Below are 27733 nucleotides of genomic sequence, written 5' to 3' on the forward strand. Positions count from 1 at the left end.
ATTAAATTACTGTGCAATTGCTAAATGCAAATGCAGTACTTCATATGGCAGCTTGGAGGCTGGCTCAAAAAAGCACATAGTTTATGAACAATCCCCAATTTTAGGGAAGAAATAAACATGTTAATAAGCTGGTACAAAGACCAGATCAGATTTGAACTGTTCTCCCTGTCACAGTAACTGTACGAGGCTGTTTACTATTGTTAGGCTGGTTTGAGTGGACTTTATGCATTACCCAGACAATATCAAAGTTATTGGCTTCGCTGACACCAAAATCTGCGTTTGTGCAGTTATCTCAAAAAAGTCTTTATGTGAGTGGAATTTATTAGCACCAATTAACAGGCATCTGATCTGTGCAATGCATCCACACAGTCTATAGATGGTGCTGATGTAGCTGGGTTGTTTAGCTTATACCGTGCTACTTCACCCACTCCTCCTTTCCTTACTTCTGACTTCCCAAAACAAGATTTGATCCCAAACAAAGCTCCAAAATGCAGCTCCCATCAAGTGCATACAGCTGTCCTAATTCATTAGCTTAATTCCATTGTACCTTTTACTATGGTACAGCTACTATGGTCAATAAGTGTGTGTGTGTGTGTGTATAAAGTGCATACAGACGTACACACAGTATTTACACAATACATGTTGCTGGAAGTGGGAAATGTATTCCCTGGGTTCCCTTATCTTTCCTCCTTTGTGCAGTGCTGCACATATGGGACTCAAGGGTTCTGAGTCACCAGGCAATTAGCATTGTAGCAGGAGGATAGTGGAGTGCAACATTAAACACAGGCACCCACACAGGCCACAGCAGCCACCGGATATAACAACTTTCCTGATGGAAACTCTGAAACAGTACTCCTTATGTACAGTCTGTGCATACATCTGTCTTTGGGATTTAAAGCAATATCTCTGGAACGCTTCAAATTGAAATGTCTGCAATACCAATAATAACAGGTCTAAGTTCTGGAGCGGTGAGTTGTATAGCTTACAGCATTGCTGTTTACATGTCACTGTCCCTCCTGGGCTTCTAGAGGGTGAACAACAATCCAAATTGCACTTGGATACAGTACACCACCTGGAAGATTTTCCTATAAACTGTCATTAATCTGCACTTCTGCAGCAATTCACAGTGCTGCTTACATTAAAACCCCCACTTTTCTTGCAGCGTAGAAAGTTGAGACCATCTTTTTTTATTGGCGATATTAATCTTTAGTGTTCACTTAGATTTTTATTTAGTATACATTTTCATTTTTAGTCTTTGGGTATTTTTATATTCACTGAGAGACAGAAATGAAAGAATATGGGCTGCTCCTGTTTATACATTAAAATACAACTAGAACCGTAGATGATGGTTGGAGACAACTATTCATCACCAGATTAGTATAAAACTTTACTACTAGAAATAACAGCACACCTGCACGTTTCTCTGGGAGTCCGTCCCCCTCCCCCCCTCACAGATTTCTGGTTTTGAAGCACCTAAAAACTCACCTATTCTGGCCCAGTAAAACCTAAATCCGTGGTTTTTATCTGTGGTGTTTTCCAGGTTTTAAAATAGAGCGGCGCACTCTTATCATTACCGAATGTGACTAAATACACCTTTCCTGCTCCCTGTCCCTTCTCCTTCCCTCCAGATCCGAGTGGTGAAGGCATTCCGCAGCTCCATCTCCCTCTATGAGGGGTTGGAGAAGCCAGAGTCGCGATCATCCATCCACAACTTTATGACCCACCCCGAATTTCGGATAGAGGACTCTGAGCCCCATATCCCCCTCATTGATGACACAGACGCGGAGGACGATGCTCCCACCAAGCGCAATTCGGCCAGCCCGCGCAACGCTACCCCCACACCGCCCTCACCCACACCTTCGCCTGCCACCACCGTTGCCCCCACCACGCCAGTCTCTCCTTCCCCGAACCAGAACAATAACGCTGTGGAGAGCAGTAACCACCTCCTCCCCGAGGGCCTCAAGTCAGGAACCCCCTCAGCCCCAGGGAGCCCACTACACAGCCTGGAGACCTCGCTTTGATCTGACCCAGCTCCACACGTCACCACCTCTTTTCTACCCGCCACCAAGGAGCTCAACTCAGACAAATCGAACGGACACTAGGAGCGTCGAGACGAAGGGTTAGACGGAGAGCGGCGTCTTGTGTGAGCTTGGCTTGGGTTGGACTTAAAGAACAGCAAACATTCAGAGGAATGTACGGCTTGGTGTGGATTCTTTGGTCTTCTTTTATTTTTGGTTATTATTATCCCACTGCAACACAAGGACTCTGTCTTCACCCCTCCCTCCTTGGTAACACTTGTTTTTCTCGGTAACAAGGGGTGACTATAAACTAAGATTGAAAGTGACCTGTTTTTATTATTATATTATATTTTAATTGAGAAAGGGAGGTGCTCCTCCTGGCTTGAAGATCGTCTGTAAGAGTTATGAACGAACCTTTAGCTTCTCTTTTATCTGAATGGTGTTGTATATTTATCTCTTTGGCCCTTGCTCATTTTGAAACTTATTTCTGCTCCATCGGCTGTTAATATTTTGAGTTATTTATGTTTTTGGAGGGAAAAAAAGCAGGTCTGTTTACAAAGTTTGTAGATACTTTTTTTCTGTTTGTAGGCAAAGAGCTTCCTGATGTATGATGCAGAAAACTGGGACAGATTAAGAAACGAATGAGAGGATTATTTCAGATACTGCTGTATTTTCAGGAAAAAAAAGGGGTGTTTCTATTGAAACTTAACTATTTTTGCCTGCAAGTTTTATTTGTTATATATTTGTAGATAAATATAGAACCTTCTAGCCAAACCGATAAACACTAAGGCTTGTATAGAAAAAAAGAGGTCCATCTGACGAGGTGTTTTCACAGGAGACGGGACGGGAAAGATAATTAAGGCCTCTAGTCCACTAACATCGCTATAAATATTTAACTTCTTCCATTTCTTCGCTAGTTTTCATGTGCACAAAACCTTCTGGAGTTCTGGATTCTCTTTTTCAGTCATTATGTTGTGTTCAGGAATTTCCACATGTTGAAAGGTTCAGTTATTTAAAGGGAGTTTAGAAAATAATCCCAGGCTCTTATTTATCTTGCCGAAAGCTGGGAGGAGGAAACAAAGTCTTACCTCAGAGTCAGATACAAGGTCCTTTATGAAGCCGCTTAAGCGTAAAGTAGGAGTTCTTCTTTCCGATTTGGAACCATAAAATGAAAATCTCTTCTTTTAGCTGGTATGTTGCACTCACAAGCATAGATTAATTTGACGAAGGCCTTGTGGGTGCGTTAACGCTAAAACATGTTCTGCCAAAAGCACCAAAATGACTTTAATCAACTTTTTTGTTCTCTTTTTTTTTTTTATGACCGCTGCAGTTCAAACTAGCGCTGTATTATCTACTGAACGAGTGTGTCTATTTCTCAGTAAGACCTTCACATAGGCTAAACGTCAGTGTGCCTTGGCTTCAGTAATAATTTAGACAATCTTGGTCCCATCATTTATCGCCTTTAGGAGACTCCTTATGGGGGGAGAGAAAAAAAAAGACCTCCACAGCTAAAAGCAGGACCAAAGTCATCCTCCATCTAACATGTGGGGACAGCAGAGACTGATTTCCTCCCTCTGGATGCTTGATAAATACGGACACTGGTCTTTTTCTTTCTTTTTTTTCCCCTAAATGGTGCATTTTATTTATATTTTTGAATTTTCTCAGCCCCCCTCCCACTCCCCGCCAATGTAGAATACTGACATTTGTTTACTCAGGCATAGAAAAAGTATTTAATTTAAATGAGAGGGGAAAACCCCTTTTTGCTTCAGAGCTTGTGTATTTAGATAGCAAAAACATCTTCATCTTTGGTCAAAAACAAAGTGAACCATTTTTCATATTTCATTCTCTTTACGCTTTAGGTAAATATTAATTTTATTCCTCTGACTATTGTTGGCATTTTAAAAAATTTCAATCCACCAACAACCACCACCCTATTCAGAAGACTCCTTTAAACCATTATTAATAACAAACGTTGCTGCATTTGGTTTGTTTGTAAAACTATTTTTGACACCTGATGTACTGGAAGCGCTAAAGAATTCGACATTTGTGCATTTTTCAAGAATAAAAGCCGAGGCATACACTGGTATCTATCTGCACAGGGTACTTATTTCATAACGTTCCTTTGGGGAAAAAGAATTTTGATACAAATCGTAATAAAATTGTACCTTTGTATTTTTATGGCAATGCTGATGATACCTTTCATCATACCTAACAAATTTTGGATGATTTGACACCAATCGTGTTCTATGGGGAACGGGGGTTTTGGCCACTAAAATGTTTTGGGATTTTTTTATTTATTTATTTTTTTTGTTCTGGAAGATTCATCTCAGGGTGCAAATGATGTGAAAGAGAACAGGCCTCTCTTTAGTTTGCATTTTAGAACACGCTTAAATGTTTGGGATGGTGCTTGCCAACCACACACAAGGGATAAACTCGGGCAGCGGGCTGCAGATTTTTCCTGCAGCCGTCTGGCCGGCTTCACCTGAAGGGCCGCGGACAGGGAAGTGGAAGGTGGAAATGTAAAGTCATAAATGGTTTGTTTTCCTTGTTTTACAGACGACAAAATAGCAGCTAGGATTGAGAGTGAGAAATTGGAAAAAAGCGAGAGGAATCCATGTGAGGAGTTTGTTCTGTAGCTTCTTCCTGTAATGGGAATGAATGTTTTTTTCCATCTGTTTTATGGATTATTATTTTTTTATCTTTTAACATTTGGAAATAAAAGTACTTCATGTCTGTTTTATCTTGAGCATTTTAAATGGATATCGTGATTGGATTTACATTTGAAACTTGTCGAGTAATGTGTATGGTTTTTAAAAATAAAAAATGTATTTAGCCTAACTGCAGGGCCATGTTTGTCATTTATCATGCAGTGTTTCACCGTTTTGCAGTTCTCAAATGTGGACTGCGCTGTATTGAAAATCATCATCCCTACAGGATGGAAGGAAAACACTTTGTAGAAGGTCTGGTTTTCATCTACTTGATTTTCCTCATAATAAGACTGTATTTTTTATTCCTGCACCATTGCCAAATGTCAGAGTGGCCAATACTGGCAATAAACACACTCTGCGCCTCACCAGTTATGTCTTCCTAGTACTGACTGGGACCACCTTTTTTCCTCTAGAGCTGCCTAAATACTTAACTGCAGGAAATTTCCTCTGAGATTTCCTCCATAATGACATGACAGCATCTCAAAGTTGCTCCACATCAATGACTCCAATCTCCTCTTCCAGCACATCCCAAAGGTGCTCTGCTACACTGAGATGTGGTGATTGTTGAGGCCATGTCAGTACAGTGTACTCATTTTCATGTTCAAGAAACCAGTTTGAGATTATTTTAAGCTTTGTGACATGGTGTGTTATCCTGTTCCAATCAGCCATCGGAAGATGGGAACATTGTGGTCATAAAGGGATAGACATGCCCGGCAACACTACTCAGGTAAGGTGTTTAAGGTGCCCTTAAATGATGCTCAGTTGATACTAAAGAGGCGAGGAGTTTGCCAATAAAACGTCCACTGCAGCATTACGTCACAACCACCACAAGCCTGAACTGGAAAGGCAGGGTGGATCCATGCTTTCATGTTTATGCCAAAATCATTCAAAGCTTTTCCGGTGTGGTCATCTGCTGCTGTAGCCCATCTACTTCAAGGTTCAACATGTTGGGCATTCAGAGATGCTCTTCTGCATACTTTGGTTTAACAAGTAATTATTTGACTTGCTGTTGCCTTCCTATCAGCTAGTGAATTGCCACTCACTGGATATTTTCTCTTTTTCACATCAATCTGTAAATCCTACAAGGTTGTTTTAATGAGCAACTGAACATCTGTACCTAACAAAGTGACCATTGAATGCTTTGCCTTGGCCACCATTGTCTTAATAAATAAATTCCGTTGCTTTGTTTTGTTTTTGGACAGATTTTCAGACTACAAGTGTTCATAATTGAAAAGTCACTCTGGCTTAACTTGGTAAGAGCTGTGTGGCTTATTTTGAGTGTTTTCTTCAAATAACTGTTGTGTTTGTGGACAATGACAATAACGGGCTGTGATGAGTGGAATTTTCGCAACAGTTGGAGACTATATTATTTAAATTAGTTGCGGTAATCGAGTCCTGTTTGACAGTCGGTTTGTTTATCTGGCAAATTCAGAGATGAAGTGTATTGTGAGTAATGTGAGCAGTGTACAATGGCAGCTTTGTGAAAAAATGTTTGGAGATAGCTCTCTCTGCTCCAACAATGCCAGGCCTCACCTTTCTTTGCTGAAGTAAAGAACTAAAGACTATGGTTTAGTTGTGTGTGTGTATATATATATATATATAGATATAGATAGATAGATAGATAGATATATCTCCAGGGACTGCAAATGAGCTAATAGTTAAATCTGCTACAGTGCATCTTTGCTGTTAGGAGAGAAAACACGGTCCTCTGAAATTAAAATATAAAAATATGGGTGCCCGAAGAGGTTTTTGTCTTCCCCTCTCCTTTAAAAAAACTACTTTTACTTTTGCCAATGAATGACTGACTGATAGAATGATTGTAAATCTATACTGATTTTTAGGAGATGCGTTTCTCTTAAAAAAGGTTTCAAAGATGTACCAAAGGGACCCTTTCATGCATATATCCACATCCAGTACACAGAACATGACATGCACTTAAAAAATGTTTGACATACATACATTTTATATGTAAAATATTATATTAAAATACACAATATGCTGAAGCAAATATTTCAATATGATAAAAACATAAAGAAGAAGAAGAAGTGAAAAATAAAATTATTAAGAGATTAAAATACCTAAATATGTCAAAATAAAACGTTTTTTATTTAAAAATTAAATAAAAACAACAACAATGATAATGGTAAATGGTCTGTATTTGTATAGCGCTTTACTTGGTCCTAAGGACCCCAAAGCGCTTTACACTGCACACAATCATCCACCCATTCACACACACATTCACACACTGGTGATGGCAAGCTACAGCGTAGCCACAGCCACCCTGGGGCGCACTGACAGAGGCGAGGCTGCCGGACACTGGCTGCAGGACACTCATTATTATTATGGAACTGACTAAATCCTCAATATAATAATAAAATAATTTTACTTTATTTTATATATAAAATCAATGTAAAAGACAAAAAGAAAACAGTCTTGCTGGATCAAATTTCACATTTTTAAGATGTTTTCCAGTCAATGAATGTAGTCAGAAACGATAAAATGCTGTTGCACATCCAGACCGGCAGGTGGCACTGTGCTTCTCTCCTGCAGTCAGCCCATCGAAGATCGTGTATAATAACGGCTAAGATGGTGATGGCTTACTTAAGTGTTGACTGACAATAACCACAACCAACTAAGCTACTCGCTTCAGTCTCTTTCCTCGTGTACGTAGCGGCAGAGTGAGACCTCAGTGAATTTATTTTAATCTTTGAAAAGTGTCGCCTTATTCCGCTCGGCAGGAAATTCCTCCGCAGTAATGGATCCCAAACACGGGGCGAAGGTCTGCTGAAGACGGGTCACAGTGTTTATGAGAGTACAGCAGCCTGCAGCAGCGTCGGTCTCGTAGAAGTAAACCGGTCTGGTGGAAGGTTGGAGTTGTAATGACTTATCGATCATTTATAGATAACTGACAGCGGGTTTGTCTCCTTTAATGAGTTGCACAGTGATAAATTACTGTTGCAGTGCAGGCAGCAGGAAGACATGGCCTTTCCTCCCCCCTTGCATCTGCGACAACTTGTGCATCGATGCGAATCTTGCAGGTTTCTTATCTAACGTGTTGGCGCTCATGCGTCCATCTCTCACAGGCAGGAATGCGACTCCCTCACGGCTGAGTTCAAGATGAGAGAGTGGTGGATTCATGTGGGTTTGATCTGCATCCCTTTGGTGGCCGTGTACCTGCACATCCCGCCCCCTCAGCTGTCCACTGCGCTGCAGAAGTGGCACAGTGCTGGGAAGGTCTTCCACTTCAGAGGCTGGAAAATCTTCTACAGAGGTAACACGTCAGTCTTAGTGCTACCATAACATGCCAGTCAAGCACAAATATGTCTTTGATCTGTGGTCTCTTCTCAGACTCTCTCGGTGCTTTGGGGAGCTCAGATGTCATCATCCTACTCCATGGCTTCCCCACTTCCAGCTATGACTGGAGCAAGGTGCCCATCTCTCTGCACATGCCCAGTGGATAAACAAATGGAGAACTGTAAGGGTGTGTTTGGGACCCCCACCTATCCTTTCTTTTTCCCCCTCCTCTCATACAGATCTGGGATCCGCTCACACAACGATTCCATCGTGTGATTGCGCTGGACTTCCTCGGTTTTGGCTTCAGTGATAAACCGGTGGGTGAAAGCTAGATACAGAAAATCCATCATTATACATCGACTGATTAAAACGTGTCTAACATGTGTTTTTACTGTGCTGTAATGTACCAGCGGCCCCATAAGTACTCCATCTTCGAGCAGGCCAGTGTGGTTGAAGCCCTGGTGGCCCACTTGGGTCTGAGCAACCAGCGAGTGAATCTGGTGTCCCACGACTATGGAGACACCGTGGCCCTGGAGCTGCTGTACAGGTTGGTGGTGTTTTCATGAAGGCTGCCAAAACAGTGTAAACTGATAAACTGCTAACCTGCTGTGGTTTTTCCTCTGTCCTTCTTCCAAACTAGGAGTGACCAAAATCGCACAGGTCATCTGACTTTAAACAGCTTGTGTCTTTCCAATGGAGGTACAGTGCGCTCTGTTATCCTTGGCTTTAGTATAAACAGAAGCTGCAGCTCAGATTTTCTGTTTGTTTTACATTTAAACTGAATATGTTAAGCTTTTTACAAAATCTATCCATTCAATGCTCTTTGTTTTTCTGAAGTCGGGTCGTGGTGGCAGCAGACTCCTGAACCATACTTTCCAGTTACTTCTGGAGGATTTCGAGGTGTTCCCAGACCAGATGACATATATAATCTCTCTAATCTTCTAGATTTACCCCGGGTGTCCTCACAGTTGTCTGTGCCTGGAAAACCTCCAAAGGGAGGTTGCCAGGAGGCATCCATACCAGATGCCCAAACCACCTCAGCGGGCTCATTTTGCCACGCAAGAGCAGCGGCTCTACTCCAAGATCCGTCTGGGTATCTGAGCTCCTCAAACTGTCTGCAGGAGGAAACTAAGCTATTTGTATTCACGACCTTACTCTTTTGGTCATTACTCAGCCTTGGACCATCAGAGATAGACGGTCCAACACCCACAAGGACATGGACACGGCCCTCACTTTGGTTATACAAGGACCTGATGGCCCGTAGCAGTGGGCTCAGAACCCCTTACTGCTGCAGTACACCACACAGATGCCCACAGAGAACCTGGTCCTTACATAATTGACACTGGTGTCTTGTTTTGGTCCCTTTTTCATTGGTGACAGGAGCCTGGTTGTTGCAGTGGCCACAAATCCTCTGCAGGGAGCTTTTAGGTAGACCAGCCGAGTTGTTCTCCCTTGGTTTCCATATCTGTGCATTTCAGCCTTCAATCTGCGTCTTCCAGTCTTGGGCAGCATTTATGAGGGGAGCTTCCACCCTTACAGATTGTTTTGCTAGACACTGTCTTGGGTGGTTACGAGGGCAGACGAAAGCGAGAGCTGCCAGATTGATCGCCAGTTGATGTAGCTCCTGATATTTGAGCGTTAATAATGCACGTCATTCCAGATGTTGTTCCGACGTGAAAGTCACAAGCGCTGCTGACACTTTTCTTCCTGACAGGATTGTTCCCAGAAACGCACCACCCACGGCTGCTGCAGATGGTGAGTCACGATTGTTTGCTTCATCCTGCTTTTTCCAGCCCATGTTACTAAATAAGCTGAGGAGGATGGAGTGAAATTTAAGGGGAGCTATTTGAGTGGTAAACTTATCCTAGAGACATTTCTGTCCTTGTTTCTGTCCTCCAAAAGCTTCTGAAGGACTCGAGTTTTCTGGCTCCGATTCTGACGCGCCTCACTAACTTTGTGATCTTTCAAAAAGGGTAAGAGAGCCTGAGCCCTTTAGCACCAGAGTTAAAGCTGGAGCCCTGCATTAGGACATTACATAATTGGATAATGGACTTTGATTCGTTTCCTCACCGGCAGGATAGGAGAGGTGTTCGGCCCATACACGCAGCCCACGGACGCTGAGTTTTGGGACATGTGGACGGGGTTACGCTACAATGATGGCAACTTAGTTTTGGACAGGTGCGTGTGCCTGTTTGGTCTTTTGGCCTTTGTAACCTGCTCGCTCGCTTCTAACTTTGCCGCTCTGTCTCCGCAGTATTCTGCAATACATCAACCAGAGACTGAAACACAGAGAGCGCTGGGTGGGAGTGCTCACTTCCACGTATGTCCCACGTAAGTTCACTGTTGCGTCACATATCCCAATGTGTGTGTGTGTGTGTGTGTGTGTGTGTGTTAATAAATCAGAGGGCAGCTTTTGTATGGGCCAAACAATTTCTTACGGTGTCAGCAGCCTCAGGCAGAGAGCTGCTGATGCTAAGCTGCTTAGTCCATCTGTGATTGGAAGCTCAGTGCGTGTGTGTGGCATAGAGCTCATGAGAAATGCAACATCTTGGGAGAAATAATTCCAGTATATGCCTTTTAATTTAATCCCACTCGTCCTGTACCGCTCCTCCATTTCTCAGTGTTCCTCTTTCCATTTTTTTTCCCCTCGCTCACCGTCTTCCTTGTGTGTTTCAGTGCACATGATCTACGGACCCCTGGACCCCGTCAACCCCCACCCCCAGTTCATCCGTCTTTACCAGTGAGTGCTCCTTCATCTGTTTCTTTAACCCCCACACCCGACAATCCAGATTATCCATAATGCCCCCTAAACTGGGGTAACCTTAAATGTGCTGAGTTTCCAAACTGCTTTGACAGATAAAAAGCAGAGCACCTAGCAGGTGATCCATCTGGGAATGTCATTTACCTCAGTGCACCTTGCAGTTGGGGCTGCGAAAGTTTGCAGGACATTATGTTAAAGAAGGAAGAAAACCATGTGCTGGTGACATTTAGGCAGCACAGCAGATTAGGGAGTAGCTTCGGTTGCCTTGAAGGCTGAGGCTGAGAATGGCTCTATTAATGTTTTAGTTTCTCACCCAAAAGTTAGAAAAATGTGCTAGATTTATTCCCTCATCAGAGCTGAGGATCAGTCACAAATGACTAGCTTTAAAGCTCTGTCTTTGTGTCCTTTGTGGCATGTTTTATTGAAACAGTCCATGTTTTTTCCATTTCCTCAGGAAGCTGGTCCAGAAGTCAACAGTCACAATTTTGGACGAGCACATCAGTCACTACCCTCAGCTGGAAGATCCCACTGGCTTCTTAAATGCATATTTCAATTTTATTCACTCTTTCTGAAAGGAAACCAAATGCAACTGATTGTAGAACTATCGGATTATGTGTCGTACCAAATTGAAAGACGCACACGTGGTGCAACGAGCGATCGTGATGATTGTACCCAGATGAAATGCTGCATCGGCCTTGCGATTTAAGCAAAGCTAATTTACCAGCACCAATCCCTGAAATGTTCATTACTACCATGGAAAATGGGAAATGCAGGCTAAAAATGATTGTATTTAAATAGGTGGAGGTGACTGAGGGAGCACGGTAATGTCAAGTAATTTGAACTGGTGTTGGGGTGTGTCATCATTGAGTTTATTTGCGGGACACTCTTGATTCCTTCCAGTTTGTGTTGTCTGTCCTGCTATCAGCTGTGATGAATTTTTATATAATTTTCTATATTTCTCTCGATGTCAGCAAGTAAATGTCAATTTTTCTTCAAATAAAACTAGTTTTCTTAAAAAAAAAAAAAATTTCTTGATTTCCAACTGGAATAAATTAAGCAGCCAGAACTTGGACAGTCATGATTTATTGTAGTTTTGACAGATAACAAAACATGAGGACCAGCAGAAAATATAAAGAAACAGCGAGAGAACACTTTTTAGTTTATACACTAGAAGTAATAAAACATTCATGAAATAGAATTTCAGATCTGTGAAGAACTAAGTGACGTTTCAGGTGGTTGAACAGGGATGAAAGGTCTTCTTGTCGCGTTGGCACAAAGCTGTATGACGACCATTTTAACCCACCGAAGCCAAGATGACATCGACGACGTTCTCGTCTCCGCTACGAACCGTCACCTGCATGGTGACGCCGTCGGCCAGCGCGAGCCGAGCCCGAACCAGCACATCGTGACCGCCGCGAAACACACCTTAGAGTGAGAGTGGAAAAGTTTTTACTCACAACATATACACATATTTACAGTATTTCTGTGAAGGTTCTCAGTCATCCAGGTCATCGTAGTCTAAGGAGCTTGGAAAGAAAAGCGTCTGGACTTCTTTAGGTTGCTTGAAGATGTTTCACCTCTCATCCGAGAAGCTTCTTCAGTTCTAAGGTCAAATGGTGGAGAGTCCCAGATTTAAACCCAGTGGGAGTTTCCCCCCACAGAGGGACAAAAGGACCCCCTGATGATCCTCTAATCGCCTGAGCCAAGGTGTGAAAGCGGGTGTGGGTCCCAATCAGCCAGGGTTTCGGGTGAGCTCATTGTGAAACCTGGCCCCCACCCTATATGTGATTTCCTGAGATCGGATGGCCCAGGATGTGAGTGGGTGTTAAGGCGTCTAGGAAGGGATCTCAAAACTGGATTATAGATGAAGAAGCTGAAGAAGCTTCTCGGATGAGAGGTGAAACGTCTTCAAGCAACTCAAAGAAATTTACAGTATTAATATTTTATAGATCAAGTTGAAGTTAAACTTGCATACAGTTATCAATATCCTGATATCAGACACTCACCAGCAAGGAAGAGGACGTGTGAGTTCTTATTTTCAGGAACTTTGTCGGAGCGCTCACATGGCTGCATTCCCAGGAAGTTGATAATGTTACCCACCGCCTCTGCACACAAAAACACAAAAAAGTTTCACGACAGTGGTTTAGGTCAGTTTATCCTATACATGCTAACTAAATAAAGGTTATATTACAAAATTAACTTCTAATTGTCCGTACCATCCAGAGTTCGTACAGATGCCAGGGCAAAAGTTTCTTCCTTCTCAAATTCGTCTCCTACTTCTTCCCACGCTGCTCCGAAATTTGGTTTCAGAACCTTCTGGATGTGGTCTGCAACCGTTACCTCTAGATCCTCCAACTAAAGAAAGTCGCCCAAAACAAAGGAAGAGGTTTAGTTTGATGCTAAAACATGTTAACCGCCAACGCTACCCGTCCGCCTCCTCGTACACACCTATGGTATCAATTTCAAAACCCTCGTTCACGATTTTCAGAAAACCTGACCCCTTACCTTCACCTTGAGATCGAGGTCACTGAGATTTAAACTTGTCCAAGATTTTTAGTAGATACACCTGTGGTATCGATTTGAAGCTGCCTCATTTTTGCGTTAATGCATTCACAGGTCAGGCAGCAGGATAATAAAAATACTCCTGCCTTTTTACAGCTGAAGGGCAAATATAAATAAAGTCACACATTTTCTATTACATACCACATATTCATCATCATAACCGTCATCGTCAGGCTCTCCTGTGTTGGGGTCGCAGTCCCTCACCAGGTACTTCATAGTACAGCTGAACGTACAAGACACTGCGAACAGACAGGAAGCATAAATCACCCAAACTTGGCATTTAAGCAGCTTAAACACTGGTGATGTCTGAATGTTCGTACCAGCTGTGGGGTCGTCATCGGGAAGCCGGATCAAAGTGTAACAAGAACCAGGCTGACTGTATGGGAGGCTTGGGGCAGGGACACAGTGTACGACCTCATAGGCCTCCGAGGGCTCCATCTGCACCACCACCTAGAAGAAAGAATCAAACATATTCACACGTTTCATATGCTGATATGTTTAAAAATATTATTAAACTTCAGGTAGTTGTGAAACAGAACTGCGGTACCTTCTGCAGCAGCTGGTCGTTTAGAGTGTTCGTGCAGTCGAACTGGAACACCATGTGTCCGGCGAACGTGTGTTTGATGCAGCGCACCACGTATTCAGTCTCAGCCTCCGTCAGCTGCACCGGCTCCGAAGACTTGAACAGCGGGCCGAGACCCTGGAATTCTGGGATGGCCGCAAGTTGTTCTGGCAATGATGTGAACAAAAACAGATGTAAGACGAAGCAGGGATTTTATCAGCTACATCGAAATGACCACAAAGGTGAACGCACATCTCCGATCATCGCAAAACAACAGATGCTGTTCATTTACCCTGATAAATGTCCTGGCGTGATGGGGCCAGCTTTTCTGGAAGCTTGCTTGTAGCGACTGGGGCGATTTCTGAGCGGACAAATAAAATTGTTCTTAAAGATCTGATTCCTGAACGTGACAGTTTCTCGGTTACTAAAAAAATAAACAAATCCCTGTGGTCGTACCCGTTTTCTGCTCTGTGATTGGAGCAGTGGCCAGAGGGACTGTCTTCATATCAAAAGGTTTCTCTGAGGGCTCCAAGGTGTACTGGTGGAGGGACTTCTCCAAACCAGGAATGGAAACAGAAAGTCCTGAAACACACATACAAGGAGACTCAGCACATCACCTGCTGAGTGCTTGACAAACAAACTGCCTTGACGGCTCTTTTATTTTGAAAACCAACTGCAATTTACCATTAAAGATGTAGGCAGCATTCAGAGCCTTCTGCTTCTGCTGGAGCACGTTCATGTAGAAAGTAGCTCTGTCGCGCACCTCATCATCACTGTCCATCATACACCTGTGCAAACAGAGCTGTGTTAAAAATTATACCGCACTGACACACAAAGAGTTTATCCACTGTGTACTTTCAAAAGTGCACACACGCGCACACACATACACTCAAACAAAACCAATGAATACCTCTGCAAAAGAACCAGGACACTTGGCAGCAGATCATCATTCTGAGCTCCAAATTTAGCCAAAGCGCTGACAGCAGCTAAAAGTGGAGCATGACACAAACAAATGTTTTATCTCGTTAGTAAATAGCCTAAAAAAAAAATTGGAAGAAAATTAACTAAAGCTGCCAAAATAAGAAGTATCAGCCTCTGCCTATGGATGTTACAGATTTAAGGTCAAACTTCTGGGGTGCATGCTCTCCTACTCGTCTCACCTGCACGGACAGCCTCGCTCTCCAGCACCACTCGGTTGAAAATAAAGCGAATGTACTTGGAGGGCTGCGGGGTGCGTGGACCCTCTTTACCCATCAGGTGCAGGATCTTTGTGGCAAGCACAGTGTGCTCGCAGTCCTCGATAAACTCGCACAGATGGGCCAAGCCCGTCTCTTTGCTCTCAGGGTTCTCCTCGATGATGCTGATGATGCAGTCCACGATGGCCCGCTTGTACTCAAATCCACCCTGCAGGGAGAGAAGAGGTTTACAAAAAAATATTATTACAGTGACTCATTGTAGTATGCAGATTCTATATCTGTTATAAAAAAAACAAACACACAAGAAAACTCAAAAAGTCAAATGCCCAATGTAGACAATACACTTTTATATGACTTACATCATCTCTGAGCATGTTGGACAAGAAGTTCATCATGACGCTGTGCTTCCTGGGATACTTCTGGCAGAGAGCACTGATGGCCTGCACCACAACCACCTGAAATAAAAACACACATTTAGGACATCAGAAATCAGAACAAAGGTAATGGGATTTGTTTTTAAGTAGGAGCAAAGCACTAAAACTCATTTTAAAAATTGATATTTTTTCTCCCAAAAGAAGCTAATATCCAGTTGTAATACCACAATGACACTTTTCATCTACAACCTGCATGTTTTCATGGCTGGTTTCCATAATATTGCGATTTTTTGTGTGGCAATATTATATCGATACAGGGACACCAAATATCGATGTGTTATTTTAGAAAACGCAAACGCAAATTCAGTACTATAAAATCAACTGCTTATTTACTCCACCAGATGGTGCTGTTCAGGTTTTTTCTAGTGACCTTCAGCGTAGAGGAAGAAGTTGATAAAGACAGCGATATTGGAAAAAGAAATCAACAAAGCACAGCGAAAATTTAACCCAAAGGTATGAGCTTATTTTGGATTTCCTAACCAGGACAGGACAAAGGGCACTGATGGCATTTAACCCTTTAAGACCTACCATAGAACCAAGTCCGCCAGAGCTTATATTATATGTTTACATGTTGCAGAGCCATTTTTGGGAGCATTTCAAGTTGCTATACATCAATACAACCATTACAGCCTAAATTTTAATAATATGCATGCATTAAGTGCATAGTAATGACATAAATTGCAAAAAGTGCAATAAACTACAAAAAAATTGAAAATCGTTTTTGTTTTTTTAACATATATTTCTAATTAGAGAAATTTAAGAGGCTTATCCCTCAAAACTGTAAATACAAAAAAGTTGCACAAAATAGTTTCCCACCACAGGAAATTTATTTTGAGTGTCTTCATAGTTTTATTTTTGAAATACACCAATTTCTATACACTGCAGGAAAAACAAAAATAAATATTATAGTGCAAATTTGCAAAAAAGCAGCATATGCATCAAAATAAACTATTTCCAGCAGTGCAATTTGAGTCCTAAGCATCCCAGAAACGACACAAAGTCATAAAGTCAAACATAACTTTTAAAAACACCAGTATAGGCTCATGAGGCCTTGATGGTAAAAAACTACATTTCCGCGAAAATGACGTCACTTCCGGTTTCGGGCAGGTCATGGCGGACATGCGACAGTTCGTGCTGATGGACGTAGGAAGTGTTATGAACAGCTGATCGGATCGGCAAAGCGTGTTTCTGGAATATTATGGTTTTGTTGCTGCAAGTGCTTTTTAATGCAGTTTTTGCAAAGCTATATGTGGAAGGAAACTGTGACTTAGGACAAGCTGATGGCATAAGGATGTAAGTACAACTCCTCCGGTTTCATATGCAAAAAAAATTATTGCGTTAGCTCATGTGGTTGCAGTGCTACCGGGATTTAAAAATAGCTACGCAAAACGGAGCGTGCCCACTCTGACCGGTTTTAAAGGGTTAAAAGCACCAGACAGCAATAAAATTTTCTGGAACTGCTACAAACACGAGGGGTCGTCTCATCTGCCACCATCCTGCGACAACATTAGCAAGGAATGGCTAGCAGAAACAATATATCCCAATATAACTTATATATACTCAGCATATTGCAGTTGTTTAAAATTGCAATAATATTGTATAGTGATTAAGCCATTGAGAAAATATTGTAGAACTTTGTGCCTGAGAATATTTATGTGCATTATTTAAAACAAAAGCGCCTGACCTTGAACTCATCTGAGATCTCTGAGACAAAAGAGGAGATCTGCTTCATGAGCCGATCCACGCTGCTCTCACTGCCAGTCTTCAGAAGAGTGGTGATGGCTAGCGTGGCAATGCTGCGGTTAGAATCGGTGATCAGGTTCTCAAGGTCCAGGTTGCACGCAGTCACGGCTGATGGATGCTTCATGGCCACCTAGTGGACACAAAGGAAATATTAATGTAGTTATACTACATCCAGAGTTATGTTTTTAATTGTAATAGGTTATTTTTATGTTGCTGTGATTAAACAACTCATGGCTGTTTATGCATCAGTGTTTGATACTTAAACCTTAAAAAACAAGCCATATTTTGCAGGAAGGGAGTGTGCAGCTGTACCTTATTGAGGGTCCTGACAGCAGCGTATCTTAATGCAGCTTTAGGAGAGCTGCAGAAGAGCTGCAACACTGCAGGAAGACATACATTTAAAATGAGATTGATGCAGTAAGACAAAAATTGCTCATTTACAATATAACCTTTTTAGCACATTTATGAATAATATGTGAGTAAACTAGTAACCTGACACAGCAGGGGCCAGCTCCCTGGCAGTGCAGTTGGGCATATGGACAATAGCAGAAGCAGCCTCATACACCACCATCTCATTCTTGTTCCTCAGGCAGCTCTCGATGAAGTCAAACAAGGGGCTGTCATGACTGTAAATACGAGGATAAAACCCATGTCAACATGACATCAAGACTGAAATTTAGTATGCCCACATATCTTTTGTGTATCAAACTGCTGCTGGTCTACTCACCCTCCCTCTGTCTCGTCCAGCAGTTTACTTGCAATCCGGATGAGCATGCAGTAGGCAAAGGGAGACTTAAGACCAGACTTGGTGAACTTGTTGAGCATCTTGGTCACAGCGAGGCGGTCATTCTTCCTGAGGTGATACAACAGGCCCAGGGCGTGGTACTAGAGAACAGGACACAAATAAGCAGCCACTTTAAACTAATTTCTATTCAGGAAAAATATTCACTATTCTCAATATTAACCAAATGAAGCAAACCGCACAAGAAAACATTAATTCTGTAGTTTTTCTTCTGTTCCTACCCACCTGAACCATGATGTTGTCACTGGAAGCAGCCTCCTGGGCTTCATTCACCCAGCGCTTCACCACATCATAGCTCATCTTCACCATGTGCTGAAGAATTGAAGTGGAAAGAACATTATAGTCCACCATGAAGGAAGTGAATAACAAACTTTTAATTGTGTAGAAATGTCAGAAAAATCTCAAAAGAGATTTTTTTCTGAGAATAACACTGAAAGAAAAAAAAATGAGCCCAATTCATACCAGCGAGGAGACCAAAGCTGAACTGGACACACTGGGAACCTTGTCAACAATAGCCTGCTTCATGTATCTCTCAATAGCCTGCAGCATGGTCGTCTGTGGGAAAGACCGAAAAATTAAAAGATGCTTCAGTTTCTTACCTTAAAAACATGACATTAATAAGAAAAGACAAAAGCAATTTCCTCTTCTGAACAGAAATTAAGCAGCACTCACATCTGTAATCCTGCAGAGAGCTCTAATGGCAGGTCCTCTGTATACATCCTCCTTCCCAGTCATGTCTTTGGTCAAGCTATAAAATACCAGGCAAGAAATAAATAAAGACACTAGAATGCCAAAAGAAAAAGCACACTATTGCAAAAATCATAATTTTCTTTGCAAACAACTTTAAGATATTGTTCTCATCAGACTTTATACCATCAAATATTCCATTTTGCTAGTAATAATGGTTAAGAGGTGCACTGCTAGTACAACTATAAAACTGGTGTGCAAATACTTTTTGCTTATTTTTACTCTTCTGTTTTATTTGAGAAATAAGAAATCAGTATGTACATAAATGTATACATAAAAGCTAGGGGTGCAACGATACACAAAATTCACGGTTCGGTTCGGTTCGATACTTTGGTGTCACGGTTCGATATTTTTTCAATACAAAAAAATGTTCATGCCTTCTTAATTTGTTATTTATTAAAATTATAAATATATATTTTAACTCAAAAGTACAGTTTTTAAATTTAACCCTAACCCTTGTGCGTGTTTCTTATTTTGACAGCGAATGCGCACCTGCGGACCACTTATGTGCAGCCCTGGTTATTTAGCTCGTCATATTGCAGCCACAGAAATTATTTTGTCCATGAAACCATAAAGCTGCACTTTCTTTTTGCCTTATAGTCTGATTTGTCATAACTTCTCCGTTTTGTGGTAAGCTTTTCTTTGGCTGTCACTTCTTCACCCTGACCTGTCTTATTTGGCTCAGCAGAACTAAAATATATATCTGTCTGTGAAGGTTCTCAGTCATCCAGGTCATCATAGTCAAATATAAATCCTGCTGCTTTTACACACGCACTCACATAAGCTCAGCGATTCTCTGCGCGATCAACCTCTCACATGTTTAAGCTTGCTGCGGGAGATTTCACTTGTCATTAGGGCTGCTCGATTATGGCAAAAATGATAATCACGATTATTTTCACTGAAATTGAGATCACGATTATTTGACGATATTTATTTCGTCCGCCAGAGCTTTTTTTTTTTTTTTTACATGCTGTAGTGCCATTTGTGGGAGCATTTCACGTTGCTATACATCAATACAACTGTTATAGCCCATATTTTAAAAATGTGTATGTATTAAGTCCATAGTAACTACATTAATTGCAAAAAAGTGCAATAAACTACAAAAAAAATTGAAAATCGTTTTTGTTTTGTTTTTTTACATATATTTCTACTTGGAGAAATTTAAGAGGTTTATCCCTCAAAGCTTTAAATACAAAAAAGTTGCAAAAAATAGTTTACAACAACAGGAAATTTATTTTGAGTGTCTTCATAGTTTTTTTTTTGGAGATACAGCAATTTTTATATACTGCAGGAAAAACAAAAAAACAATCCTATGATGCAAATTTGCAAAGAATGTGCATGTGCATCAAAATAAACTATTTCCAGCAGTGCAATTCGAGTTCTAAGGCCTACAAGTAAAAAACTACATTTTCCGCGAAAATGACGTCACTTGCGATAGTTCGCGTTGACGTCTTTTTCAATGTGGGAAGTGTTAAGAACAGCTGATCGGATCGGCAAAGCTGTTTCTGGAATATTATGTTTTTGTTCCTGCAAGCGCTTTTTATGCAATTTTTGCAAAGCTATATGTGGAAGGAAACCGTGACCGAGGACAAGCTGATGGCATAAGATGTAAGTACAACTCCTCCGATTTCATATGGAAAAAAAATTATTGTGCTAGCTTAGCGGTTCAGGTTCTACAGGGATTTAAAAATAGTTATACAAAACGAGGATGCTGCTCTGACCGGCTTTAAAGGTTTAACAATAACAATGTATTGAATAATGACTTTAAAAAATAATATAAAATAGTGTGCAAATATTGATAACAGTGCAAATGTTTGCAATATAAGAAATAAATGAAAAATGTGAACTTTGCAGTGTTGCTCTGTGGTGCAGCTACGACACCATAGCAAAGTTTACACACTGTGTCTACTTGATCCACGTCTGACTCCGCGAACCCATAATGTTTCCACACCACTGAAGTTTTTTTTCTTTACCTCTCTTTTCAACCAACGGCAGTCCACTCCTCTCCAAATAACTTCTGCTTAGCTTTCCGAGCTTCCCTCGGGTCCTCTTAATTGTTGTGACGCGTGTTCGAAATGCAGAGCAGTGCGCTTGATTTGCCACACGGAGCAGCGCGAGAGTAAAGCATGAGGGAGGGGCTAATAATCGGCTCAGTCATTTTTAATGATCGTTGAAAGCCCAGATCGTAATCGTGATTAAAATTCGATTAATTGAGCAGCCCTACTTGTCATGTTTGCATAGTAAGCTAACGATTAATAAGACGATGTCAGAGGAATTGGTGCACAAATTATCATCACTCACAGATCAGTGCTGTCGCTCTCTATACACAGTTCGCACGATTGCAAAGTGAAAGCAAAAAAACAAGCGCAAATTCAAACGCGATTTCAATATGTCACACCGATGGCTCACCGATGCCAATGACATAATTACCCAGCTACATTTCTGAAAGAATGCAAAAGCATTGACACATATTTTTTCTTCCTACAATAGCCCGACGGGCAGGGAAGAGATAGATTTTGGTAGCCCGACTGAAAAAATCGCTAGCCCCAGGACGTCGGGCTAGCGATATTGCGAGCCCTGTATCTGATTGAGGAATCACTCATCTTTGGAAAAGAGAGTTTATTACAGAGAAATGGCTCTTTCCAAAATAAAAGCTATACTATCCGCTTCTTCTGGGCTATATTCTCAGCAGCATAAGGAGAATCATGTGCTAACAGCTGTCTAAATGACTCGGCTAAAGTTAGGAGCATGCTTGTTGTTTTTGTCTTTGCACTAGGATGATGTCGGCGTAAATGTGCAGTCATATTCGTTGTGTTCCCACTAGTGCTTTCAGGTTAATCTCGTTGAAATGACCTTAACGCCACAACACGGCAAATCTCCGTTAACGAGCTACCGCCGATCGCCCCGTGCGTGGGGCTAGACGGCCAACACGTTAACGAGCTAACTGCGCTAACACACTAGCTCCCACCCATGTAATTGAGCATTGCATGGCACATCCAACATACTGTTTTACTTTAGTCCATGACTCGCTTACCTTCAGGGTCATACGTCACATGAAAACCAAAATAATTCCAAACACCAGATCTGAATGAGGGTGGGGGAGGTGCCCTGCGCTCTTCCTTCTGACTATGCTGTCTGTGTTGAGCGCTCAGTGGATCTGCGCTCGACAGTGCAGCCTAGGCGGAGTAGTCGAACGCAGATTCACTGAGCGCTCAACACAGACAGCATCGTCAGAAGGAAAGTTGATAAAATAAATTACAAATGTTGTATTGTTCGATACATATGCGTACCGAACCAAAAGCACTGTATCGAACGGTTCAATATCGATACGAATATCGTTGCACCCCTAATAAAAGCCATTTAATGAACAAACCTGCTAGTGACGATGATGACATCCTCAGAGATGTTGGCCATCTCTTTGATAGTTAGATAGCACATCCTCCTCAAAGTTTGCTAGAAGAGAAATAGCATAAACCTGAATTAATTAAAAAGAAATGCTTAGCCAGTTAATTAGAGATCAAATGAATAGGGGACCTCTTACATCATTGGACTGAAAGAGCCTGGTCATTGCAAAGAAAGCCTCAGTGGCCTCTGTGGTCCCAAAATGCTCCCCCTGTGTGAACAAAGATATGAGAATGAGAGAAGATGGTGTCATGAACTCAAAGCCATACAGACAGCATAGTTTGTCTACCTTTTTTTTTTTTTTTACCTGGTTGAGGAGATAGATAATCTTGGTGAGAATGTGGAGGCATCTTCTTGGATTAATGGGAGTCTCATTGAAGATGCGAGCCTGTAAACAAAAAACACACTTTTTATTTCAGTACACTGAATATTCTTTTCTTTGGTCCGTTTTTTTTTCTTTGTTTATTGTGAGCGAGGAACACGTTTTCAACAGCACTGATCTTAGGCTTTACCTCCTGCAAGACCGCACTCTTCTCCAGGTGCTGGAAAGGGTTTGAGCCACTTCCTAATGAGTTGAAATAGTTGTGTTAGAAAAATAATCCATTAAAACTTTACTGAACCTTATTCAAAGCAAACACATATATGAAGGGGTAGAGAAGAAATGGGCAATGAGAAACCAATAAGATAGAATCAATCCTGCTTTATATTAATTTGATCTTCTTATTAGCGTATGTTAGCTTGTGGATATCTGCAAATATCCAAACAGTCTTCCTTAACGTCAACAGAAACTGGTACAACTTCCACTCATATAAATTGGACTTGGGAGAGAAATGACAACATCCAGCTGACGATGCTAATACGGTCGGCTAACGCTGAACTACAGAAAACCGATGTTTTAGTAGCTGTGGATTTAAATGCAACGTCAACTCAGTTTTTGACACTCTCTTTAAACCATTATCTTAATCATACGTTTGTTTGCAAACCACATTTATCGCTCAAGGTAGCTGACAGGTAGCGTAGGTTTACCTAGCTAGTGAGCTAACAGGCTAGCACCGCTTTAGCTTCCACAACATAAAGTCCAATCAAGACTATTCAACGGTAACAACCGTTTAAAATTACAATTCTGCAGTCTTACCAGACTCCTCGTCTTTCTTATCAAATTTTTTAATCATTTTGAAAGCGCGAAGCTGACAGATGAGGCCAAAAGCAGCTCTCAATCTCGCAACAGATGAGAAGCTACTTCCACGTAGCCGAAGTGAAAACTGACGTCCGGTGGCAACGTCCACGTCGACGGAAGACACGTCAGAATATTTCCGCGTAAGGAGCGGCAGGGGGCGCTTCTGACACATCCTGACGGTTACTCGAATTAAAAAGTCCCACGAAAACAACAATCCATGCATAATAATCCTTGTCCCAACCAAATTGCATTTAATGTATAATAATAAAAATAAGGTATAAACAAGTAAATCCAATTTTTGTTTTGATTTTGTTAACACATTTGTCTCTTGTCTCTTAAGTGATTATAAACCAATTTATTAAACATCACCGTTAAAAAACAGTAATTATTCACTGCAGGCTTTGTGCCATGACATTTGTGGAAAACCTATTTAGCTGACACAACTTGTAGACCAAAGGCCCTTTTTCAGTCCTTTTTCACATTTTGTATTTCCACAGTCTTTTCTAAGTAGATTGAGTGAGTTACTCTAACCAATGCAACCCTATAGCTATATTACCTAAAGAAAAGAAATTCATTTCAAAATTGCCGTCCCCTATTTACACAACTACATCTACCATGAACTTTCACAAGGGTTTGATCTCCTGCCTTCATAATAGTTTGATTATTATATAAATAGTGTATTTGGGCAAAGATTTGAAAAATAAATATAATACTAATATTACAAAAAAACCCAACAAAAATAAATAGATTTATTTAAAAAATTGACTATTGAAACGTCAGGCAAAGTAGTTTTCAAAAGTTGCTTGAATTGATATATATTAAGTATGAAGGTGACTAATTTATTTAACAGTATTTTTAGCTACTAGAGTATTGGTAACAGGGCTGAACCAGCTACAGCACAGAACAACTAAAATATGTCATGAAAAGTTTACCTTTGTTGCCTGAACTGAATAAACACAGCAAACACAAGCTCCTTGAAGATCAATCTCAAGCTAAGCAGCTACAAACAGCATATATCATAATCAGAATGTGACGATGAGGTGCTACTTCTGCGGGTATCTCAAGTGTCACAGTATAAAAAAAAACAACAACAAAAAAGTCATTAACGTGGTAAACCAAATTCTAATTTTAGTATGAAGTAGTCAAGAATTTAGAAGAAGGTGCTGAGGTACATCACAGTAGTCATATTTGATTTAGGAGGGTAATTGCACTTGGATAAAAAGGTGTTTTTTAATGTGTTTGTCCTTGTTTTAATTTACAGGTATGTCTACCAGAGGGCAACAGGTCAAAGAGCAAGTTTCCAGGGTGAGAACTGTTTTTTTTTTACTGATTTTTCAGGTTCTTGGGTGGTATCTTACGTTTTCTATGCACGGTCAGTTATATTTTGTGCTGTTTATTAGCATCTGGACAGCCGTTATAACTGCTGCAGAGCATCATGCATACCACACTGTTCCACAGTACACCAGGATGCTTCTATAGTGATAGCGATAGAAGGTCACCACCACTTTCTAATCTATACAGTTCTTCTTCAGCGAGCTCGGGAAATGAAGGCACCACTGACCCTCCTTAACTGTAGTGTTGACAGACCAATAGGGGTCGCCACGGCAGATCATGTACCTTTCCTTCTCATTTGTTCACCTTTACTACATCTTCTTCTCTGTGGTCTCCGTGGCATCACTACTTGTACGCTTTGCATCTTCACTGTCACACCTGTCTCCTTCTCATTCACATACGTGTCCTGTTTTTTTTCCTCTCTCTTTAGGCTACCGACCGTCACAAACTAGAATGTAGCTTTCATAAATGACCACAAGAGGGCGACATTATTCTTTGTAAAGAATGGTTTTCTGGGGCAGGTGAATTCAAAATCCAGATATGCCAATTTCTTGTTTGTTTTTTGACACACGTATTGCCCAGCCACATTATTATTATCCATCACTGCTTATTGCAATCTCCCAACTTCAAAATCCTATCTATTTATAAATAGAAGACATAAAAGAATAGAAAGGTAGGGTGCCCTCTTGTGGTAAAGCCAAGCAATAGCAACACTAATTAAAGTTTATACCTTGAAAGTCTGTCCCTTAAGCATATGTTTGCACTGTAATGTATTACTTGCTGACAATATGAAGTGAAACATGAATATATCTATGATGAGACAAATTTGGGTGATAAAGTGTTTTCATGAAGGTGTGTGAGTCGGGCTTTAACTTTGTGAACAATGAAGTGGTGAAAAGATCTTTTCTAAGAATATATAATGAATCTCAGTGATATAGATATTGCATATAAAGAGGCAAATGTATGTCGTTACACCTGCTTTATTTGAGGAAAAATAATCCTTTATTTTGAGTATAAAAATAAGAGACATCTGATGAACACATACATTCCCATGCAATTGCATTTTACTGTATTTCATGACCTTGCAGATGATTTGTACAGTATTTTTTTTTCTCAGTGTTGTTTTTCGGCCACATTCAAAGTTCAAAACTTGAATCTGAATTCATACTTTTTTTTAAACACAAAGCTTCTTAAATAAATAAATGAAGAATGAAAAAGAAAAAAACCCCACATATCCTGGAATTAAAAAAAACATTTCTCAGGACATCAAATTATTATTAGATTATGCAACAGTGCTGCATTTTTTAATATTTATTTATTTATTGCTGTAAGCAAAACCAGCTGCTTTGCTCATCGCGTCCAGTTATTTGAATTTATTGAGTCTGGGCAAAACAATCACATTAAACATTAATTTAACCGAAAAACCGAGGACGTGTTTTAGTCATTTTGTTTGTCTGCTATAACAAAGTACTTGAGAAAGTTTGTAATTTAATATAGGTGGATTATTCGCACGTACAATAAATGCATAAATAAACATATTTAATGAACTAAAAATCAATCAATCAATTACTTTTAAAAGAAGGCAGCAACAGCTAATTTATCCGCTCATATCTTCTGTAACATTTAACCTTGGTTTTAAAACATTTTTCAGTAGTTATCTACTTTTTCACAAGTTCCCTTTCCTACGAATATATATATATATATATATATATATATATATATATATATATATATATATATATATATATATATATATATATATATATAGTAAACGTGCCTTTGCTGTTGGAAATGGTCTCAGTGATTTGATCTGGAGAAAAGAAGGCGTGAGATTATTTCCTTTTACAGGCGAACAGCTGAATTTAAAGCCTGTGTATTATTAAACACGGCATCGTTCCCACGGAGAAACAAATGGATGTTTACTTGGATGATAAGAGATGCTAATTTATTAGACTTTGAGAGGCCAACACTGGTCATGGCTGTCTGTTAAATGAAAGTTGTCCATGTTTCATTTCCTCCGTCCAATTTGCGCCAGCAGACGAGCGTTCTCCGCCGCCTTGGCTCGCAGGTTTTTGGCCTTGGCCACATCAAAGAGCACGTTCATGATGTTGGTCGGGACGTCCAGGGACAGGGTCAGTCTGCTCCTCCGGTCCCCTTTGTTGCTGTTGCGGAGCATCTGGCCCCTGAGCTTGGTCCGGCTCAAGAAGCGGTAGTTTGCGGGACTTGAAGTCCTTTTTTCCCGACTGGATTCAGCAGAGGAGAAAGAGGACGACGACGTGGAGGATGAGGAGGAGAGATACTCCGCGGACTGCATGAGGGACCCCCAGCCGTCCCCAGTGGAGTAACCAGGCTCAGTTTGGTCATTCCGGACCCCGAGTGCCAGCTGGTCGTCGCAGAGGAGGTCGGGGCGCGTCTGGTAGAGACGGAGGCACAGGCTGGAGGTCGGTGTGCACAGGACCGAGAACAGCAGCAGGGTCTTTAGGGACGACAGCATGCTGTGTCCTCTGGGACCAAAACAGGTGAAGAAAGCCAGAGAATATGAAGTTTTTCTCGCATCTAATCTTCAGCAACGCATGTCAGTGAATTTCATCTTCACTGAGATGCAAAAATAAACCTTACTAATATGCCCATTCTGCATATTAATAGTAAATATTAACAAGTACCCTAACAAATCTTGTTAAAATCTACTCTAAGAGTACAGGATTTAGTTTAAAGTCCGATGGATCACAAAAAGCCGGGATGTTTTTAATGTGAAGTTTAGCGCATAAAACTAAAAACAATATTTAATAAAGGTCACAAACGTGTGAGCAATAATGTTCGTGCAACTTACCACTCGTATCCTTTAGTTATAATAATACTTGTATTAAATATAGTTGGAGAGGTTAAGCAGCACTTATCCCCTCAAAGAAAGCGCAAAGAAGGCGAAATCCTCAAGTGAGGTTATTATGAGAAATCCCGATGAACCAACACTGTTTGCGGAGGTCAACAGTGCGCA

General features: G+C 40.9%; 4 protein-coding genes across 8 annotated transcripts in view; 2 read left to right on the plus strand and 2 right to left on the minus strand.

The window, feature by feature from the left end:
- atp2b1a (ATPase plasma membrane Ca2+ transporting 1a) overlaps positions 1–4856 on the plus strand; it is a 142690-nt gene extending 137834 nt beyond the window's left edge. For all 5 annotated transcript variants that reach the window (XM_082511843.1, XM_082511846.1, XM_082511842.1 and 2 more), the window contains one exon: positions 1629–4856. In XM_082511843.1, the coding sequence (XP_082367969.1) occupies positions 1629–2021 (393 nt within the window). In that variant the 3' untranslated portion in view covers positions 2022–4856. The remainder of the gene's footprint in view (positions 1–1628) is intronic.
- A 2467-nt stretch (positions 4857–7323) lies between these two features.
- Positions 7324–11799, plus strand: mest (mesoderm specific transcript). Its single transcript, XM_082509582.1, has 12 exons — positions 7324–7593; positions 7810–7997; positions 8075–8154; positions 8260–8337; positions 8431–8567; positions 8661–8719; positions 9735–9775; positions 9923–9993; positions 10097–10198; positions 10275–10351; positions 10697–10760; positions 11236–11799. The coding sequence occupies exons 2-12, from the start codon at positions 7844–7846 to the stop codon at positions 11351–11353; spliced, it is 981 nt and encodes a 326-aa protein (XP_082365708.1). The 5' UTR covers positions 7324–7593; positions 7810–7843; the 3' UTR covers positions 11354–11799.
- Positions 11800–11848: 49 nt separating this feature from the next.
- copg2 (COPI coat complex subunit gamma 2) lies at positions 11849–23520 on the minus strand. The gene is made up of 24 exons (XM_082510000.1): positions 23365–23520; positions 22742–22794; positions 22537–22617; positions 22369–22440; positions 22201–22280; positions 18753–18828; positions 18543–18635; positions 18306–18392; positions 18006–18163; positions 17771–17904; positions 17591–17658; positions 17220–17408; positions 15461–15556; positions 15066–15309; positions 14816–14891; positions 14590–14693; positions 14362–14487; positions 14198–14266; positions 13891–14072; positions 13664–13793; positions 13485–13582; positions 12998–13136; positions 12788–12886; positions 11849–12206 (listed from the first exon to the last, which is right to left on the minus strand). Exons 1-24 carry the CDS (start codon positions 23399–23401, stop codon positions 12076–12078), a joined length of 2622 nt encoding a protein of 873 aa, XP_082366126.1. The 5' UTR covers positions 23402–23520; the 3' UTR covers positions 11849–12075.
- A 2999-nt stretch (positions 23521–26519) lies between these two features.
- ucn3l (urocortin 3, like) lies at positions 26520–27721 on the minus strand. Its single transcript, XM_082510011.1, has 2 exons — positions 27569–27721; positions 26520–27242 (listed from the first exon to the last, which is right to left on the minus strand). The coding sequence occupies exon 2, from the start codon at positions 27230–27232 to the stop codon at positions 26747–26749; it is 486 nt and encodes a 161-aa protein (XP_082366137.1). The 5' UTR covers positions 27233–27242; positions 27569–27721; the 3' UTR covers positions 26520–26746.
- Between the last annotated feature and the right edge of the window lie 12 nt (positions 27722–27733).

The sequence above is a fragment of the Aulonocara stuartgranti genome (genome assembly GCF_965226115.1).
Source record: "Aulonocara stuartgranti genome assembly, chromosome: 17".
NCBI lineage: Eukaryota > Metazoa > Chordata > Actinopteri > Cichliformes > Cichlidae > Aulonocara > Aulonocara stuartgranti.

Bases quoted from the DNA above. Each gene is read 5' to 3' on its own strand.
- mest (XM_082509582.1), top strand. From the start codon at position 7,844: ATGAGAGAGTGGTGGATTCATGTGGGTTTGATCTGCATCCCTTTGGTG. The intron at 9,994-10,096 runs GTAAGAGAGCCT...CCTCACCGGCAG, and splicing joins TTTGTGATCTTTCAAAAAGG to GATAGGAGAGGTGTTCGGCC. The intron at 10,199-10,274 runs GTGCGTGTGCCT...CTGTCTCCGCAG, and splicing joins GGCAACTTAGTTTTGGACAG to TATTCTGCAATACATCAACC.
- copg2 (XM_082510000.1), bottom strand. From the start codon at position 23,401: ATGATTAAAAAATTTGATAAGAAAGACGAGGAGTCTG. The intron at 22,618-22,741 runs GTAAAGCCTAAG...TTTTGTTTACAG, and splicing joins AGAGTGCGGTCTTGCAGGAG to GCTCGCATCTTCAATGAGAC. The intron at 18,393-18,542 runs GTATGAATTGGG...TCAATTCTTCAG, and splicing joins CAGCTTTGGTCTCCTCGCTG to CACATGGTGAAGATGAGCTA.
- ucn3l (XM_082510011.1), bottom strand. From the start codon at position 27,232: ATGCTGTCGTCCCTAAAGACCCTGCTGCTGTTCTCGGTCCTGTGCACA.